At 38.5% G+C, this 19,068-nt stretch overlaps 1 protein-coding gene across 1 annotated transcript; it reads left to right on the forward strand.

The window, feature by feature from the left end:
• The first annotated feature begins 303 nt into the window (after positions 1 to 303).
• plppr4a (phospholipid phosphatase related 4a) lies at positions 304 to 17,851 on the forward strand. The gene is made up of 7 exons (XM_052547665.1): positions 304 to 718; positions 7,038 to 7,223; positions 10,639 to 10,768; positions 11,029 to 11,224; positions 12,610 to 12,667; positions 12,801 to 12,974; positions 14,078 to 17,851. The coding sequence occupies exons 1-7, from the start codon at positions 641 to 643 to the stop codon at positions 15,578 to 15,580; spliced, it is 2,325 nt and encodes a 774-aa protein (XP_052403625.1). The 5' UTR covers positions 304 to 640; the 3' UTR covers positions 15,581 to 17,851.
• Positions 17,852 to 19,068: the final 1,217 nt, after the last annotated feature.

A 19,068-nucleotide genomic window follows, 5' to 3' on the forward strand; every position in this document is an offset into this window, starting at 1 on the left:
TTTTTTTTTTTTTTTTTTTGGGGGGGGGGATATGATGTATTTTACAATGTGTGGACTACTTTGATTTATGACTTGCAAATCATTAAAGCGTCTTTTCTAAAAACCATTTCTCCAATATATTAGTAATACTGTACATTTATTACAACATATTATCAAATACAATGTATTTATTAAAGACAACGCCTTATCTACAACCCATCTGAGACCCATTTGACAATCATAACAGTGTACAGAAGCGTGAACGCCCCCACCTCTCTCACGCGCACGTGCGCGCGCGCTCGCTTCTAGTGAAAATGGGTTTTTAGCACACCTCTGACGTCAGCTGGTCAGCATATTGCCTCTAATCAGAAGGCTGAATGTTGGCTTGGAACATTAATCGGTGTTGGACATCGGCGCGTCCTCAGGGGATGGCGATTGTGTTGTCATGGTTTCAGTCATGATGTCGCCAGGTTTGGTACAGCATCTTTCCGTGTGTCTGTATCCGCAGTAAAAGCGCACTTGGGGATGGAGAAAGCGACAGCCTAAAGAAGCGCAATTACTGCACACGGGGAGAAATTACACCAGGTGGGATTCAGTGTTCCTCTCTCCGTGCACCGGGTTCTTTTTTTTTTTTTTTTTTTTTAGGGACGTATCGTTTATCATGTCTGCGAAGGAAAGACTCAAAAGCAAGATGACAAAAGACAGCGTTACCTTGCTGCCCTGCTTTTATTTCGTGGAGGTAAGTGAGCGCAGAACACACTGAGAGAGCCATTCCTATTTGTATCATGTCTAATTAACAGAAGACTGTCTTCATTCACGCGATGGTCACGTTCAAAATCAAAGCAGTCAAGCGGATTGGAACCATAGTCAGTGTTCAGTTCTTCATGACTGCTCGTTAACTTTACATAGGAATAGCCTACTGTATGCTGTTCTGGTCGTGAAAACTGAGAAGGTCAAATGCTTTGCACTTGTTGTTGTATGTCATGTTAATGTTACGGTTAAAAAAAAAAAATGTGTTCTGGCTTTTGCGCATTAAATTTTGGCTTACTTTTTTATGCCTGCCATTCAAAAACACTCTTTTCCTAATTGCACTGACACGGTCAACATGGCCTTAATAGATTTGCCTGTTAGTTTAAAGTCTAAATGAAGAAGATCATCATCACTGGACTGGAAACCTTATGAATATATGTCTTAAAATAAGATATAAACAATGCCGTCTCTCATAGAATTAAGAGGGCGATATTGGGGTTGGAATGTAGACAGTTAATATATGAAGGCTAATCTGACATGGCCTACATATCACAGACAAATGAGTGCTGATCACTGGTGTCATGGAGATGGCATCTTTGCAGTCTTTGATCTGTCTTGTTTACTTGTCAAGCTGCAGCGCTGAATTGCATGTTTCTTGAATATCAAAGAATATGAAACTATTCTGTTGTATGTATTAAAAACCATGGTCATGAACTATAGACTATTGGCTTTCTATTCGGTTTTAACAAAAATCATTCATCTTGAATGTGGGCATAATGCACTACTACAAGATATTTTCTAACAAGACTTGTGAGTGCCTCATTGCAAAAATGCAATGACTTCACATATTACTGTATGTAATTAGTAGTGAGAAAGATTTCATGATAGAAACGTGTCCTCATCCAGATATCAAATGTAAGGTCCTGTAGACAACTTACCTGGAATAGACTCTGTATTTTCAAATCAGACAGAATCAAAGCTCTTGACTGCACTGAAATTAATATCATGTTCTCAGGTGTGACCTGGTTGCCTTCTATAGAGTAGCCTTGCTGCAGAGACCTTGTTTCTGTTCTAAGATGAGAATGCATTAAAAATGATGTAATTTAATATGCTTTGCTTCACTAATTTTGCCTAATTAACTTCCCTGTTTCACTAATATTTCAGTTTACTAAGTGAACTACGACAGAGAAGTTTAATTTGTCCTCTCATGAAAAAAAATTAAAATAAAACAATTATTTTGACACAGTATGCTGGCAGACTAGTTTAGGTTGTAAGTTAATATTCCACACTGCTTTCTGGCCAATACATTCCTATTTTATAAAAAAATAAAATATGGAAAAACAGTTTTTTTAAATATCAAATAGCTTTTTATTAAACTCTTCAGCCATGTTTGGCTAGCAATTTAATGATTTAAAAATGCATAATATAATTGTACTGATTTACTGATATAAAATGATATAAAAATACTTTTAGCAGATAACTAATAAATAGCAAATATTGAAATTGTATATTATTTTATATAAGTAACACTTTAAGGTGTCCTTATTACATGCATGTAATCCTAAAACAAGCCCTAATCATAGCCATAGTAAGTACATGTAATTAATTAAAGGGGGGGGGGGGTGAAATGCTCGTTTTCACTCAATATCCTGTTAATCATGAGTACCTATAGAGTAGTACTGCATCCTTCATAACTCCAAAAAGTCTTTAGTTTTATTATATTCATAAGAGAAAGATAGTCTGTACCGATTTTTCCCGGAAAAACACGACAGGCTGGAGGTGTGACGTGTGGGCGGAGCTAAAGAATCACGAGCGCCAGTAGGCTTTTGTGTTGAGAGCATTTGGAAGCTGTGAAGGCTGAAACTGAACGAGAGCAGCAGTAGCAACGACTCGCTCCGAGCGGGGCTCGAACCCGGGTCTCCGGGAGGGGAGGGGGACGCACTAACAAGGAGGCAGAGATATTTTAAGCAGTTTTACTCACCGCATGCGGTTCCAACACACGATCGTGACCCTTTTTCGTTGGGACTGCATTATCCTTAAGAAATAAATGATGTGCAAATCCGGCGTCAAACTGGGCCTTGTTTGTAAAACAAGCATCTTCGAAATGCAGGGAACAAACAAAAACACTTGCACAACTCCGTTGATGCTCTGTAAAAATAAACTCCATCCACTGGTCCCTTAATGCTGTTTTTTTTGGTAATCTGTGCAGGGTTGTCTTGCCCTGGCAACCAAAAACACACTCCTTTTGTGATATTTCGCTCTCGCTCTCGCTCTGATCAGTGAATGCCTGTGCTCTCTCATTGCTCTGCTATACGGGAGCGCACGCTCTTCTGGCAGAAGTGCCCTTATAAGGAAATTCCGCTCCATCGTCACACAGAGCCATACTCGAAAAAAACTTTCCGAAACTTGTGACAAACCGGAAGGAGTATTTTTGTTCCAAAAATACTCCTTCAAACGTACAACTTAATTTTTTAAACTTTGTCCATGTCTAGCATGGGAATCCAACTCTTTAACAGTGTAAAAAACTCAGTATGCATGAAATAGCATTTCACCCCCCCTTTAATATTACTCAGTACTTATACTTATACTGTAACAAAACACCTTAAAATAAAGTGTAACCTAAAAATAAAGCTCTAAACTAAAGTAAACAGTATGAAGTGCTGTACGTCAATTTAGCCATCAAAACAGAATGTTTAGTATGTTTTTAAAGACTGGGTGAGTAGTAGACAGCAAAGATCTTACGGGTTTGGAACAACATGAGGGTGAGTAATTAATGACATTATTTTCTTTTTTAAGTAAACTAAACCTTTAAATATAAAATTTCAGACAATATATTATTGAACGATGATTAAAAAAACAGCCAATAACAAATCAAATTTTTATATTTTTTTAAAGAAGAGGTAAATTGTTACATTATTGTTAGAAAGCATTATGCAAGTTTTGATGGCTTACATTAAAAGATAGCCTATATATTGCAATGTAAGCTGTGTGTTTGTGTTGTGATAACATAAACAAAATAATAAATGAGAAATGTTTAAGGTTAAAGTTTAAAGACATCTTCAGTTGCAATTCACTGCTAAACATCTGCAAATATACAGTAAAACTACTGAATTAATTTGTTTGCTATAGAATTATGGGTGGACCGTAGACAATAACTGATATTCACAGTTTAGAATGATTTCCAATTGGTCCAGTGCTTATCATAGAGGTTATTAGTATTTGTGCTGTAAGATGCAGCTTCACTAGGAGTTTAAACCACAGGGGCTTTTTCTGCAGATGTTCTCCCCTTTTTAGAAGGGGCTTGATTACAGTAATTAAACCCCCTACCCCCACCTTTGATCTTCATGCTGTCCGCTCAAGCTATCGCAATTATTCAGTATGATGGCATATTTTCACTTTGCATAGCACAGCACAATATATATCCTCATGGGAGCTGAAGACATTTCCAGCTGATTCTTGTTCTTTGAGATACTATGGGGTGAACGGTGTCAATGACAACAGTAATTCTAGGATATCTAAAGAAGTTCCATGCATATTCACCTGAGAATAACCTTGATTCTCCCGTAATCACACATCTTCTGTCTAACCTTAGTGTGAACCTAGTACCGATGACGAGTGTGAAAAGCCTCAGGGGATTTAACTCCAGCATAGCTTCATCCAAACCCACAGTATATGTATAATGCTGATTGTAGCAGTTAGCTTGACAAGGACCAATACACAGCCTTTTTCATTCAGGTTTTTAGAAGCAAGGATCTCCCAATGCATTTTCTGCTTCAGCACCAAGAGCGTTTTCATTTCTTTTTTTTGGAGACATAATTTGGGGTATTATTAACTAATCTGAGGAAATATGATTTAAAAGGCTAACAGCGGATCTGGGGTGTGTTCCCCAAAAGCATTGTTAGCCTACTATAAAATATGTTACAACAAGCAATCCTAACATGCAGTACATTCTTTACTGTCCATTCCATTTGAATATACAGTACTGAGCAAAAGTATAGGCCACTAGTATTTTCACCAACAAAAATCATTTATATCTTTTGCTGTAGTCTGTCAGTAGTAAATATCAGTTTACATTTCCAAACATTATTTTTGCCATTAATTGTAATAATCCAGTGAAATTTTTGTTTGCACAAGGAGTCTGACAACAGCCAGTGCTCTAAATCATGAGGAATTGTGGCAATCTCTCCAAGACACTTCAAGAAACCTACCTGCAAAGCTACAGTATCTGCACATAGTGTGGTCACACCAAATGTTGATTTAATTTAGTTAAGTTAATAGAAGTTAATTAATAAAAATCTATTTATGGCATTATTTTTCATGGCATCCTCACTTTACAGCATTTTTACACAAGTGCCTAAAACTTTGCAGAGTACTGTAGCTTTGCAAAACATTGCCATAGTTCTTCTGGATTGAGTCCGCCTCAGTTCCTTCTGTTTCTTCATATAACTCCAGACAGACTGGATGATGATGAGATCCGATCTCTGTATGGACCACTGGCTGTTGTCAGACTCCTTGTGCAAACAAAAATCTCACTAGATTATTACAATTAATGGCAAAAATAATGTTTGGACATGTAAACTGATATTTCCTACTGACACACTACAGCAAAAGATAGAAATAACTGATTTAAAACCATATTTGTTGGTGAAAATACTAATGGCCTAAGCCTTTTGCACAGTACTGTATATACACTCTTAAACATTAAGCAAACTAACTGGCATCTATTGTTCCATGAAGAAACTTTCAAATCCATGGGATCTTTGCATTCCTCAAAAGGTACTTTATCTTGTAAAAAATTCTTCAGATTATTGAAATTATCTTCACACTAAAGTTCACACCACCAGTGACACTCAGCAACAACATTATCCCATACATTTTCAGTGGAGAGCTGGTTACTTCCTGCGACTTGAGCACCAGTGACTTATGCAGGGTGTACCATTGAGTGAGTCATGTGACAAAGTTAAGAAAAGTTTAACTTTATGCAAATGAGCAGGGAATTTCCTGAGCAACAACCACTAGGAAGTTTGTGGGTCCCACTTTATATTAGGTGGCCTTAACTACTATGTACTTACATAAAAAAATAAGTACAATGTACTTATTGTGTTCATATTGTATTGTAAAACACTTTTACTGCTATTGAGGTGGGATGGGGGTAAGGTTAGGGAGAGGGTTGGAGGTATGGGTAAGTTTAAGGGTGGGTTAAGGTGTAAAGTATGGGTCAACAGTGTAATTATAAATGTAATTACAGAAATTAAATACAGATGTAATTATACATCTGTTTTTTTTAAATATAAGTACAATGTAAAAACATGTATGTACACAATTAGTACATTGTACTAAATTATTAATTAAAATGTAAGTACATAGTAGTTAAGGCCACTTAATATAAAGTGGGTCCAGTTTGTGTAGTTAGCTATGTGATGCAGTGAGCAGTTTTGCAGTTCATATTTACAGTTTACCCTGCAAAATGTTGATTGTTAAGGACTAGACAATTGATTATTTGTCAAATTTGAATGACGTTTTAGTCATTTTTTGCCGTACGAGTTTAATTAGTTGATTGATCAATCATTAATCCAGTTAATGATTTAATGCAGTGCTGTAGTTTATATAACTACATAATATATAAGTTTATATAAGTGAGCAGTGTTGTAGTTTATATAACAACACTCTTCAACGGCAGAATGCTACGTTTAATTCTCATAAGTCTAATTAGAATAATCTATATCTATAAAAAATTCTAATGTGTCAATAATCAGTGCTGTTTTTGAAGAGTGTACTTGTGCAAAAATGTGTAAGTCAAGCATAAAATAATGCAAAATGATATTCATTAGAGCGGTATCTCAAAAGACCTCAAATCCATTAATTAGTGTAATGTATTTTTCCACCACCTGCACATGATGCCATTAATGTCTGTATTGTTGAACCAACGTAGCTCAAAAGAGGTATGGCCATCTTATTATGGTTTCAGGAAACTGAACGTGACTAATTGGTTAGTTTCATACTTTAGTAGTTATTAGTTACATCATAGTATGGGAAATACTCGCAGTGGCAAAATACAGATGAGAAGTCACATGATCAGATACAGTACCTTCATTGTGATATAATAAGCTGATTACCTTGTCAATGGAATAATTAACACCTATCATGTTTGCAAATTAGCCTGGATGAGTCAAACTAGTAAACTATGGGACAGTGCACCATTTGTCTGATAAAATTTGGATAATTTAATTGTTGCTTTCAACACATCTTGCATATTTAGTAAACAAGACACATCTAATAATAATATTTCTTCTGTTTTATCTCCACAGCTCCCAATTCTGGTGTCCTCTGTGGTCAGCTTATACTTCTTGGAGCTGACAGATATTTTTAAGCCAGTGCGTTCAGGCTACAGCTGCAATGACCGCAGTCTCAGCATGCCTTACATTGAGCCCACAAAGGAGGTCATCCCCTTCCTCATGCTCTTCAGTCTGGCTTTCGCCGGGCCAGCGGTGACGGTAAATGCCAGATTGACACTCTTGTTTAGTCTAGACTCTAGAGCAGTGGTTTTTAATCCTGCTCCTGGGGAACCCACTTCTCTGCACATTTTGTATGTCTTCCATACTGCATCTGTGGCCTAATGGTTAGACAGTTGGTCCTCTAACCCAAAAGTTGCAAGTTTGAGTCACGGTGCTGGCAGGAGTTGTAGGTGGGAGAGAGTGAATGAACAGTACTCTCTTCTACTCTCAATAACCATGGCTGAAGTGCCCTTGAGCAAGGCACTGAACCCCCCGTTGCTCCCTGGGTGCTGTATTTATAACTACCCACTGCTGACTGTGTGTGCTAACTTCTCACTGCTGTGTGTGTGCACTTGGATGGGTTAAATCCAAAGCACCAATTCCGAGTATGGGTTACCATACTTGGCAAATGTCACTACTTTCACTTTCACTTATCTGACACACTCGTGAATCTCTCTCCTAACTAACTCATGATCTGAATTAGGAGTGTTAAATAAGGGAGACTCACAAAATGCGCAGCAATGTGGTTCCCACGGACCAGGATTGAAAACCACTGGTCTAGACGTCATTCTTACTTATTCATGCAGGCCTAATGTTTGATTTCAATTTAGAGGGGGAAGAATACAGTGAATAATAATTCATCTATATTTGATGGTGTGCCTCCAGTTTCATTGAATTTGCTTCATTGAATTGTTGCTAGCTTTGCCCACACATTCCTAGTTCATGTACAAGAAATCATGTGATGTCTTCAGCTTTGTCTCAGCCATGAACCATGATTTGCTGATTGCTGGTCAATTACAGGCAGTATTACGGGAACATTCTCATTCTCGCATCTGAAAATCTGTGCAGGATGAGTCAGTTATATTTTTGCTTACATTTACAATATTTACTTACTTGCAATACTTCCAAAGCAACTTAAAAACATGGGACGACTGCAAATTTGTCAAACGAATTCACCTTGAGTATGGGTCTCTCTGCTTTCACCTCAGCTAAATTGTTGTTAGTATTTCTATTTGTGTTTTCTATCTCCATTTGTATTTATTTTTCTTATTATTTTTTGCCTGTCTCATGCATGTTTTTGTTCTTCCCAAACTGTCAGTGAAATTTTGTCTGCCACCCACCCAGCATGCATTTCGAGCATCAGTTGGGCGACAAGGCACTAAGCCTCTCCAGGCATGTTGTGAGTCTATTACCGAGACCCTAGGTGTTAAAATTATGAGTCTAATAAATTGCCCTCAATTGCATTTTACCATCTGCATACATGTTGAGATTTACAAGATTGAAAAATCTTCAAGAACTTGTCACATTTCCTCTGGGTTTCAAAAGCTGGAAGTTTGGAAGTGTTTCAGTATTGTGGCTTTTGAGAGTCATATTTTAACTGCACTACTGTACAAAAGTTTTGGGTCAGTAATATCATATTACATTTAATGACTAAATTAATCCTTTTATTCCGCAAGAATGCATTAAAATCATTCAAAAGTGATTTATATTTACCTGACGCTTTTTTCCAAAGCAACTTTCAATTGCTATATATGTCAGCGGTCACACACCTGTGTAGCAACTAGGGGTTAAGTGTCTTGCTCAGGGACACATTGGTGTCTCACGGTGTATTCAAACCCAAGTCTCTCTCACCAAAGGCTCGTGTCTTATCCACTGCACCAACACCACGCCATTATTTAACTCCACAAAAAAAGCACATCTTAAACTGTTTTGCACTTGAAATGCCTGTGATTGTTGTTGCTAGGAGGAGGCACCACAGAGAACAAAAAACTTTTGTAAGGGAAGGGAATTTTTTCCACACTTTTTCATTTAGAATGCCAGAAGAACACATTATCTGAACATATCGTTTGCCAAGCCATGCTATTTTTTATTTGCTTTTTGGAACCTTCAACTAGGAGTCATGCCATACGACGTCTATCAAAACCTCTTGCAACCCTTTTTTTTTTTGGCCTCCAGTTCTTTTCAAAGTGATCTCTTTATTCTTCATTTGTGACTTTGCTAATTCGCGCTGAGCTTGGAATATTTCATTGGTCGATATGTAAATTAGATGTTGCATCTGTGTTCTTTCATTTACGCTTCCTGAGTAAATCACCCACAGAAATTTCCACGCCTATCAGTGCTGTTTTGGAATTGTGCCATGGCGCTAATTGGCCCTGTTTAGTAAAACTGGCCCTTAATTTAATAATGTCATGTGGTGTGGTCCATTTTAATAAAAGTAATAAAATTTTTCAAAACATTTTTGCAAGGCATAAAGAGCATTTTACAAATACCAATTATTCATTCATTAATATTATTACATTTTAGTTGTATGAATTTCAGTATGTGAGTTTAATTTATTTCATTATTTTTATTTATTTTTTAATTATTTTTTTTATTTTTATAAATCAGTACATCTGAACCAAAAATAAAGCTTACTGTCATTGCCCCAGCTGTTTATTATATTCACAATGATTTGTTATTCCAGTGCTGGTCTCATCAACATCATCTTAAAATTGCCTCGCTCCACCTATATTCATCAGAGAGCAGATCCGTTTAATGTTTAATGACATATTTGTTTCATCAAATCCCAAGCACATCGCTTGGGTGTTTTCGTCACATTAGGTGCTCCAACAATCTGGCCTAATTAATTTTGCAAGGTGGGCTATGCTCATTTGAGTGCTATCACTGTTGGTTCTCCTTTGCATTTTGCATTTGTCAGCCACAGCAAGTAAGTCTGTGGTTGGTCTGCAGTGAAGCATCGGTACAAATGGCCACCTCAGCCCAAACATTTGCATCATATTTTTTACTTTTGCTCCACGTTGAATCACTTGACAACATTTTTCGATGCTAAATCACCCAAATGAGCTTTGGGCCTCAGTACTGTATGAGTATTATAGCTGAGCCTTTGCTAGCAGGCGGCGTGTGAATGTGTTTCCTGCTGGTAGCTCCAGCTGTTATGGCAGCGCCTGCTGCACTCGAGTGCTGTACTTGACTGTAGGTGTGCGGCAAGTGTGATCTCAGGAGGGTTTGATCTTGTTCATCTCTCTCACTCTCTATATCGTCCTCCACAGCAGATGCCCCCTTCAGAAGCATTTACTGTACATATAAATCTATGGGTTTCTGCTTTTCACTTACATGGAATTAACAGTTTAGTCATTGCGATAGTGGAGGTCTGGGTGACTTTCAAGAAACCCCCTTCCCACATCAATTATTATTATTTTCTTTTTAGATTTGAATGAAATCCCTCGCATATGGCTATGAATTAATTAATGAATGGATGGATTGATTGGAGTGATTACTTTAATTACAATAATGGATTTGATGTTTCAGTGTTTGTATTAGAAATTACCCCTGGAAGCCACTAGAAAGTGTAAGAATGGCGGTAAAAAGAGGGTGCTGTGTGTTTGGGTAAACACAGATGACCATCTTCCCACAGATTATGATTGGGGAAGGGATCCTGTACTGCTGCTTGGCCAGAAGAAACATCGCCATCAAAACAGAGGCTAACATAAATGCCGCCGGCTGCAATTTCAACTCTTACATCCGAAGAGCTGTGAGGTTTGTGGGTGGGTGTACATATTTCTGCTCTTTGCAACTCTATAAAAAGCAATATAGCTTGTATAAATATTATTGGGAATACTCTTTTGATCTTGACTCATTCTGTGTGTTTTATAGTCTTGTACTATATCGAGTTTGCCATTAATAATGAAAGCGCCATCTATTTTATTGTAAGCTTATGAAGTCTTCTTGCTGCTTATGAAATGTTGTATACGCTTTATATGACTAAGGAAAAAGCTATGTGCGTCTACTTTTGTCTAATTTTCAGGGGTCCATGTTTTTGGCCTGTGCATCACCGCACTCATCACAGATATTATCCAGCTGGCCACAGGATACCATGCCCCCTACTTCCTAACTGTGTGCAAGCCCAACTACACCAGCCTCAACACTTCCTGTGATGAAAACTCTTTCATTGTGGATGACATCTGCTCTGGGCCTGATCCAGCAGCAATCAACTCTGGCAGGTCAGAGAGCGGTATCTGTGTCAGATTGTAGCTCGTCAACATGCATGATCATGCCCAAAAATGGTGTAAATTTGGACCAAGCATTACATACTATTTTATCATTGTGACTATTAAGTCGGTGTGAAATGTTGTTGTGATGTTGTGAACAAGAAAAAATTTAGGGCAGGATATAATTTTACCCATTGGGAATTGTTTGGATGGGCTTTTTTTTTTTCTGCAGAGCAAAGAGAAAACTGACAAAACACTGACAGACAAGCCAGAGCAAGTTTACTTTTGGTATGAAATAAAGTCTCTGTTTTAGATCTCTTAATCCTACCCCATAATTAAACTTAAAAACTACCTTACTAACTATTAATAAACAACAAAGTAGGAATTTATTGAGGAGAAACTCTTAATTAACAGTGTTTATGTGTTCCCAATTAAATTGTTTCCAAACATTTTGATTAAAGATTATGAAAAAATATATATATATTTTTTTATAGTAGCATACAACGAGTCAACCACAATAAGATGGGGAACATGCATTAAGAATGTAAATAGAGTCCTTTTTTTATCTGGTCTGTATGAAAAAAAAACATTCTCAAAGTACTGAGATTTGCCTCTATTTGTAATAATCTGTTTGATTTTTTTGTTCTGTTTTCTTCTCTCTTTTTTTCAATCCTACTACATATTGAGATATGTCTGTAACATTTCAGTATTTCTCATCAAAAATCTGCAATTAAAATTCCTGTGTCATGCAATGATTCAAGACTGACTGTATGAAAACCTCACACAAACAAAGATTGTTTGACACATTATTGTTGACAACATTTTAATGGGCCTGCAGCACGGCAACTCTTATAATATAAGTCCCTTATAATATAACAAAAAATCCCTGCTATAAACAGTGTAGGTAAATGTGAAGGCAGCAGAATGAATGTGGCGCTGTCCAATGGCACATGGCTTTCCTGTAAAACCCACACAGAGTTCAGTCTTGTTGCTTCGCTCACAACCCGGCTGCCCATTCCAGCACACCCACACACATCCATTTGTGCTGCTCTGCTTTTCAATCTTCCACTCGTTTCATGCACTCTCAATAGCCATGATTATATGTAACGCAGACATTTTGTATAACGTAGAAATTAGACGTAAAGAGGGTCGATGTGGTGCGTGTGTGTCCAAAGGCTTACGCTTCTGTTACGTACATTGAAATGTGTGTCCAGAATATTTAGTTCTTGGAAATAAAAAGCTCTGATCTTGTTTGGCACAATATATGGGTTTGGGGACTATAGACATTATTATCTGCGGCTTTCGATTCCCATCTGTCCTTTTGCATGGTACACTACCTCAAATGTGTTCAGTGTGAAAATGACCTGAAAATCTAACAAGGCTGTCTCTCATTACAGGAAGTCCTTCCCATCTCAGCACGCCACTCTGGCAGCTTTTGCGGCTGTGTACATCTCCGTAAGTAATCCAATTGACTCGTGGCACAGTTGACTCAAGCGATATCAAACTGCATGCCAAATAATCCTACTGTCCTTTCAACTATAAGGCATTTTCATTAAACTTCAGTCAAAAGGCTGGTCTCCTTCCACAGATGTACTTTAATGCCACTCTGACTGACTCAACTAAGCTCCTGAAGCCACTCCTGGTGTTTTCCTTCATCATCTGTGGCATTATCTGTGGTCTGACTCGCATCATTCAGTTCAAGAACCATGCCGTGGATGTCTACTGTGGCTTTCTCATCGGAGGGGGCATAGCTGTCTACCTGGTGAGTCTTGTTGCTGAGGCTTTTAAAGGCGCTGTGTGGATAATAACTCACTTTACATATTGCTGTGACAAATCCATATTACTCTATGAAACCTGACCCTGGAAAAGAATCATAGAGAATTATTGAGGTGCTAATAAGACAATGCTGTTTTAATGGAGATAAAAATAGCTCACACATGCAGATCCCTTGTGGCTTCTTTTCTGCTCTCCACCCACACAAACCCCTCACATTCCTCCCACCATTTCTTTCTTTCTCTCTCACTAACTGTCCTTCTTTTCCTGCTCAATCTGCTCTTGAGGGCTATGTACACCCTGTGATTTCTAACATTAAAATCAATGCCAAAACTCCTTTAGGAGGAATTAACACTGTTAAATCAGTACATCAGGTCCCGATTTTATTGTTTGCTTAGCATAGTGTATGCTAATCAGGTCAAGCGAATTACCATGTAATGCTGTTTGACACTCTGGCTGTGAGTGATATGAGGAAAGCTCTTAAAAGTTAATTTAGGCTTAAGATGGACTTCAGTCAATGTAGACACCATATGTATTACTTGTTTGGAGAATGAAAACAAGTCTGTCGGTCATTCAGCTAAAGTTAATGTTGAAAATATATCTTGGCAAAGCAATTACTTGTGACAAAAAAAAAAAAAAAAACGTAATCTTTTGAAAATGTGTTGTGAAACATTACATGACCTTGAGACAACACTGCTGAAAAAATATAATCTTCTGGTCAGACTGGTCTGTTGACTGGTTCAGGGGTTTTTGGGCACGTCACAGATGGTGATAGAGAGACTCTCTGGCTACCCAGCTAAAGCTAAGACTGGACTCAACACTAAAGACAGTTTCCATTTCCTGGAGAATATTCTAGCCTTTGACAGTCAGAAATAAGCACCTAATGACTGAGTCAGTCCACAACAGAAACCAGCTAAAGACTAGCTTGACCAGGCTTTGAGACCATATAACAATTTGAATAGACTATACAAGTGTCTCTCAAATACAAATTTTCATTTGCAAAAAAATAAATAGCAATATCATGACTAAGATCTATATGGCATCTATTGATTGATGTTGCTGTATATATTCTACATTTTTGCACTACCCTAGGGTCTGTATGCAGTTGGAAACTTTAAACCTAGTGAAGACACATCACTAAAGACACATGTACATCCTCCTCTCCGGCAACCACAGCCACCACAACCTCCACCACAGCCCCAGCCAGTGGTGCCTCCACCTGCCATGCGGGAGCCTCTGAGACCTCTACCAAACTTGAACACAGATCCACCACGCTTACTGCCCCCTAAGAGCCTGAGCATGCGGGAACGTCCCACCTCAGCTCGCTCTGAGAGTATCCTGCTACGTGGCCCATCCCACAGAGAGAACATGTCCAGTTTGAAAAGGGCAAGCACAGAGGTAGAGTGCATTACACCTCCTAGTCCCCTCTGCCAGGAGAGCTTTGTTTCATTTAGTAACACTCTGCCCCGTGTGCACTCAACTGGATTCGAAGAACCGGTGCCTCGCCGCCATGCTGCTATCCATGCCTCCATGGACTCCACACGTTCTAAGCAGCTGCTCTCACAGTGGAAGACCAAGAACGAGAACCGCAAGCTGTCTCTGCAGGTAATGGAGGCTGAGGCTGGTCAGCTTTCTCCCCAGCGAAACATGGAGCTCCGCTGCAGCTCTGAACCCTCAGCCATGGGCTTAGATGGTGAGCTCCGTGGTGGACCACCTGGACAGTACATGAAGCTAGCTGCTAGTGCTGTGCCATTAGCCAATCATAATAGCTCTGGTGGCCTATCTGGTGGAGCCAGGGTATCGATCCAGTCACGACCAGGATCGTCCCAACTGGTGCACATCCCTGAGGAGACCCAAGAGAACGTGAGCTCCTCACATCAAGAGGATGGTGGGGAGGTGAATGATGGTGGGGGAGGGGGCGGAAATGCACGGGCGAAATGGCTGAAGGTGGCAGAGAAGAGCACCGCCTGTCGGACTAACAGCCAGCCACGTATCATGCAGGTCATCGCAATGTCTAAGCAGCAGGGCATGTTGCACGGCAGTCCTAAAAGTGAGGGGAGCACCGTGAGTTGTACCGGATCCATCCGTTACAAAGCACTCATGGATCAGGAACCCAGCGCGGGCATTGTTCGAGTGGAGGCCCACCCTGAGAACAAGCCTGTGGTTAAACCACCATCTACAGATGGCAGCGGGTCCTGGAGGTGGAAACCGCAAGAGCGAGGAAGCATCCGGCAGTCCCTTGAGCTCAACGACCTGAATCGGGACTCCGAAAGTTGCGAGTCATTGAAAGACGGCTACGGCTCCTTCGATGGCAACCGGAGCCTACCTGACATGAGCAATCCCCATCATCCCCATTTCCACCATCACCACCACCAACAGAGTATCACCACCATCCGAGTTACACCGGTGGAAGCCAGCAGTGAAGCCACCTCAGAAACTCTCTCCTCCACCTCCAGTCGAGACTCCACACTACGCAGGAAAGGCAACATCATCCTGCTGCCCGACAGAGGACCTAGTCCTGATAATGCTAGGAACCTGCCTCACTTTTTCAAACTCTCCCCTACACCTCCCCCCATTTTGACTTTCAAGGAGTGAAAGAAACCCCTTACCTTACCAATCCTCTAAGAGTTGTCCTGCTCTCTGAACTCTGAAGACTAGAGGCTCTGTTAGGGGACTGCGCAGAGCCAGTGATTCTGGACACATGTACTGTACATTCCCTGACCATTAGACACAACTGCACTCTCCAGAACACGTAAGGCAACATTGTGCATTTTCAATCTACATTCTGTAGGCCTCTTTACTATAACATAAGCACAAAATATAAAATTTGGGACTGTTTGGTAAAGGTGATTGTTTGATTTGCTTATCTCATTCGGATTAGCTTTGTTATCGAATCCATTGTCTTATCGGAATTGTCTGTTGTCTCATGGCAACGTGGGTGCTTTTAAAAAGTTTGCAAATTTATATATATTTTCTCAATATAAATATTTGTATGAATACTGGACCATTCAATCACATCTTTTCATGCTTAAGGAGAAAATTTTGCTTTTAAATATTTTAGCTGCGCTTTCAATCAGACTCATAGCTTTTAGACAAATAGGAGAATGTTATTGTGAAGTTTACAGAGGGTTTTAGCAAAAATGTATTAACCAAATGGATGTTTTGTTTAGGGGGCTTATTTAACCATATGCACTGTGTGTTTTAGTGACCATGAATAAGCAATTTTCATTCAAACAGCTGAAAGCGCTCTTTGCTGGCATAGAGACAATACATGTATAGAGACTCAGCCTTTGGCATTATAAAGCAGAGGACAATACATTCTTCAAAAATTAATGTCATATCGCCTTTGTGTAATATAAAACTTTTATTTGGTTCCTTAGACCAATGAGCACTATTTTACTCATATATATTGATTTGCAAACCCCCTTATTTTGTACTCTGCTTTGAGCACAGGTGTAATTGTTTTATGGCCCCTTGCTGTAAGTTTACAGTGCTGTATTGTGCATCATTTTCTTACTTGTCCCCCCATTTTGCATGGCAGGATGGGGTTATATAGCTACTGAGGTGTGCCATCTTTATTTTTAAGAGTGTGGGCATAAACAAATGACTCATACTTCACTGCACATTGCAGAGAAGCATAGACAATATGAGAGCAATAGGAGGCCCCCAAAGGTTCTATGGGAATTCATTGCTTATTTTTGTAAAAGTCTACAAAATACTAATAATCATATTCATAGAGTGCCTCAAAAAGTATTATATGCCTATTAGCTAGTGATAACTTAGCTCCATCTTGCAGTAACTGTACAAAAATGTTGCTGCTGTAATGATTACGGTGCAGAATTGACAGATGTTCACTTTGCTTTTTGTGACTTTGCTTTAAATATCCACTGTCTGTGCCATCAAATGGCACTGAAGAATGGGCACAGTCACTGCATAATGACAAGTGCTGCATAAACTAAGGCATTTTAATAAAATACACAAATAGACAAGGCTAGGATTTGTCCTGTGTGGAGTGTATATTTCTAAACAGTTCTAAACTATGTATTTGTATATCTAGCTCATTGTTTACATCCTTGTTAGGATCATGTTGTAATATATACATAAATATTGCCAAATAAGAATGTTTGTTGAACAAGGTGTCAGATACATGTAGTTGATTCATGTACAGTGTCATCTATTTGATGTTGGTTATTTTTGTTTTATTATTATTATTATTATTATTATTATTATTATTATTATTATTATTATTTAACTTTCATTGGTATATATATATGTATATATATATATATATATATATATATATATATATATATATATATATATATATATATACATATTTTGATGTGTCTGTTTTAAAAGAGTGACTCTGAACCAACAGTTCATTTCATTTAAAGTTTTATATATGCTTATATAGTATAATTGTACCCCACATTATGGCTTTAACCTGTCCTTACATATGCATGGTGACTTAATACTGTATGTACTGTAACTAAATTATTTGTTTTGTTTTGCTTTTCTTTTGTAAATGATGCCTTTAATAGTGATGGCTGGTCCCTTGATTTATACTCTGTTTCATTCTGCGGAATCAACCGAATAATTACTAAATCTTTTTACCCGTGTAAATAGGTATTTGTAACTTTGCCAACAAACTGTTGAAATGTAAGACAGATCAGTGGGTTATTATTTGAGTGTCGTAGAGACACTTGCTTTATGCTCTAATCCAGATATGGTGCATCAGAGTAATGGCTTTTTTTTTCGGTTGAACCTGTTGACAGATATTTGGAAGTTTCGCCTTGTGGGGTTTTGTTTAGCAATGTATTTTGACTGAGGATGATATGTCTTAATATATATTGAAATAAATGTTTGGTATCACAGTCAAAATAAGCATTTTTTTTCCTGCATGGTGTCATAAATTATCAAAAAGTATATAATCACTTTTTTATGTGCCTTTTTGTATAGTGCTCCCTATTTATAGCAAAAAGTTCTTCTACACTATATGTGATGATGCATGTTCCTACAGACCACCCACAATCTGTTCAATACTATCTGATGCTCATTGCACACAAAACTAGTAGGCCTAAGCATTTTCTCAATCTAGTTCAAATATGATTTGCTTGGCAATTGCTGTATGGACCAGATTATTTTTTACAGTCCATAAAAGGAAGTAGTGTTACCGTTTGCAATGTTAGCAAAATAAAGTTGTTGTTTTTTTTTTTTTTCATTTAATTTAATTTAATTATTTTCAGCTTATTTTTCTGTACACTCCTAGAGCCATGCCATCATAAAACAATGTTGTGCTGGTCTATTGTTTTGGTATATCATAGCTCAATATATACAGTGATGTAATCTTCCTCCAAATGGCACATTTGCACAAACCTATGAGTGACTGATTTACATGTTAGTTTCTTTCTGTTTAAGTGAGCGGTTCTTGGCCAGAATAATCTACAGAAAAAAAAAAGTAAACTGTGTTGGCACGTACTAAACTCTACTTCCATTATGCCAGGCTGTTCGGCATGGTTGGCAGATCTTTCTTGCTATGCAGTTTCAAATGTGGTTTTTAGCATGTTGCTATGTGTTGAAGCCATTGTGTTTTGGTAGTTACTAAGTTTTTACTGGCTTAAGAGTATTATCAGGTTAGTTATAGTTCATTTTACCAAGATAAATTGTAATATGTTACTTGTCAAAAGGTTCTGCCCTAGTTGAGATCTCTAAGCCCACAGCTGTACCAAACTCCTATTAAGTTTAAATTTACATCTCGCAAATCGTCTCTGGGTTACGTATGTAACCCTAGTTCCTCGAGGGAACGAGACGCTGCGTCGAAATGCTTTGGGGAACACGTTTAGCATGAGCGACTCTGAATATCATATTTAATCTGTCTTATAGAAGAGTGTGACGTCATGGGCGGGGTGACGTAAGCGACCAGGAGCTATAAAGGCATGAGCCGCGCAGCCGGCATCAGCTTTGAGTACCAGGCAGCGCTGGCAGGGGTGCCAGGGGTATGGCCTCGAGATACGTAACCTAGAGACGTTCCTCTTCAGGAACTCAAGCTGCGTCGAAACGCTTTGGGGAAACGTTGCCAGAAA

Source organism: Carassius gibelio, chromosome B2 (genome assembly GCF_023724105.1).
Source record: "Carassius gibelio isolate Cgi1373 ecotype wild population from Czech Republic chromosome B2, carGib1.2-hapl.c, whole genome shotgun sequence".
Lineage (NCBI taxonomy): Eukaryota > Metazoa > Chordata > Actinopteri > Cypriniformes > Cyprinidae > Carassius > Carassius gibelio.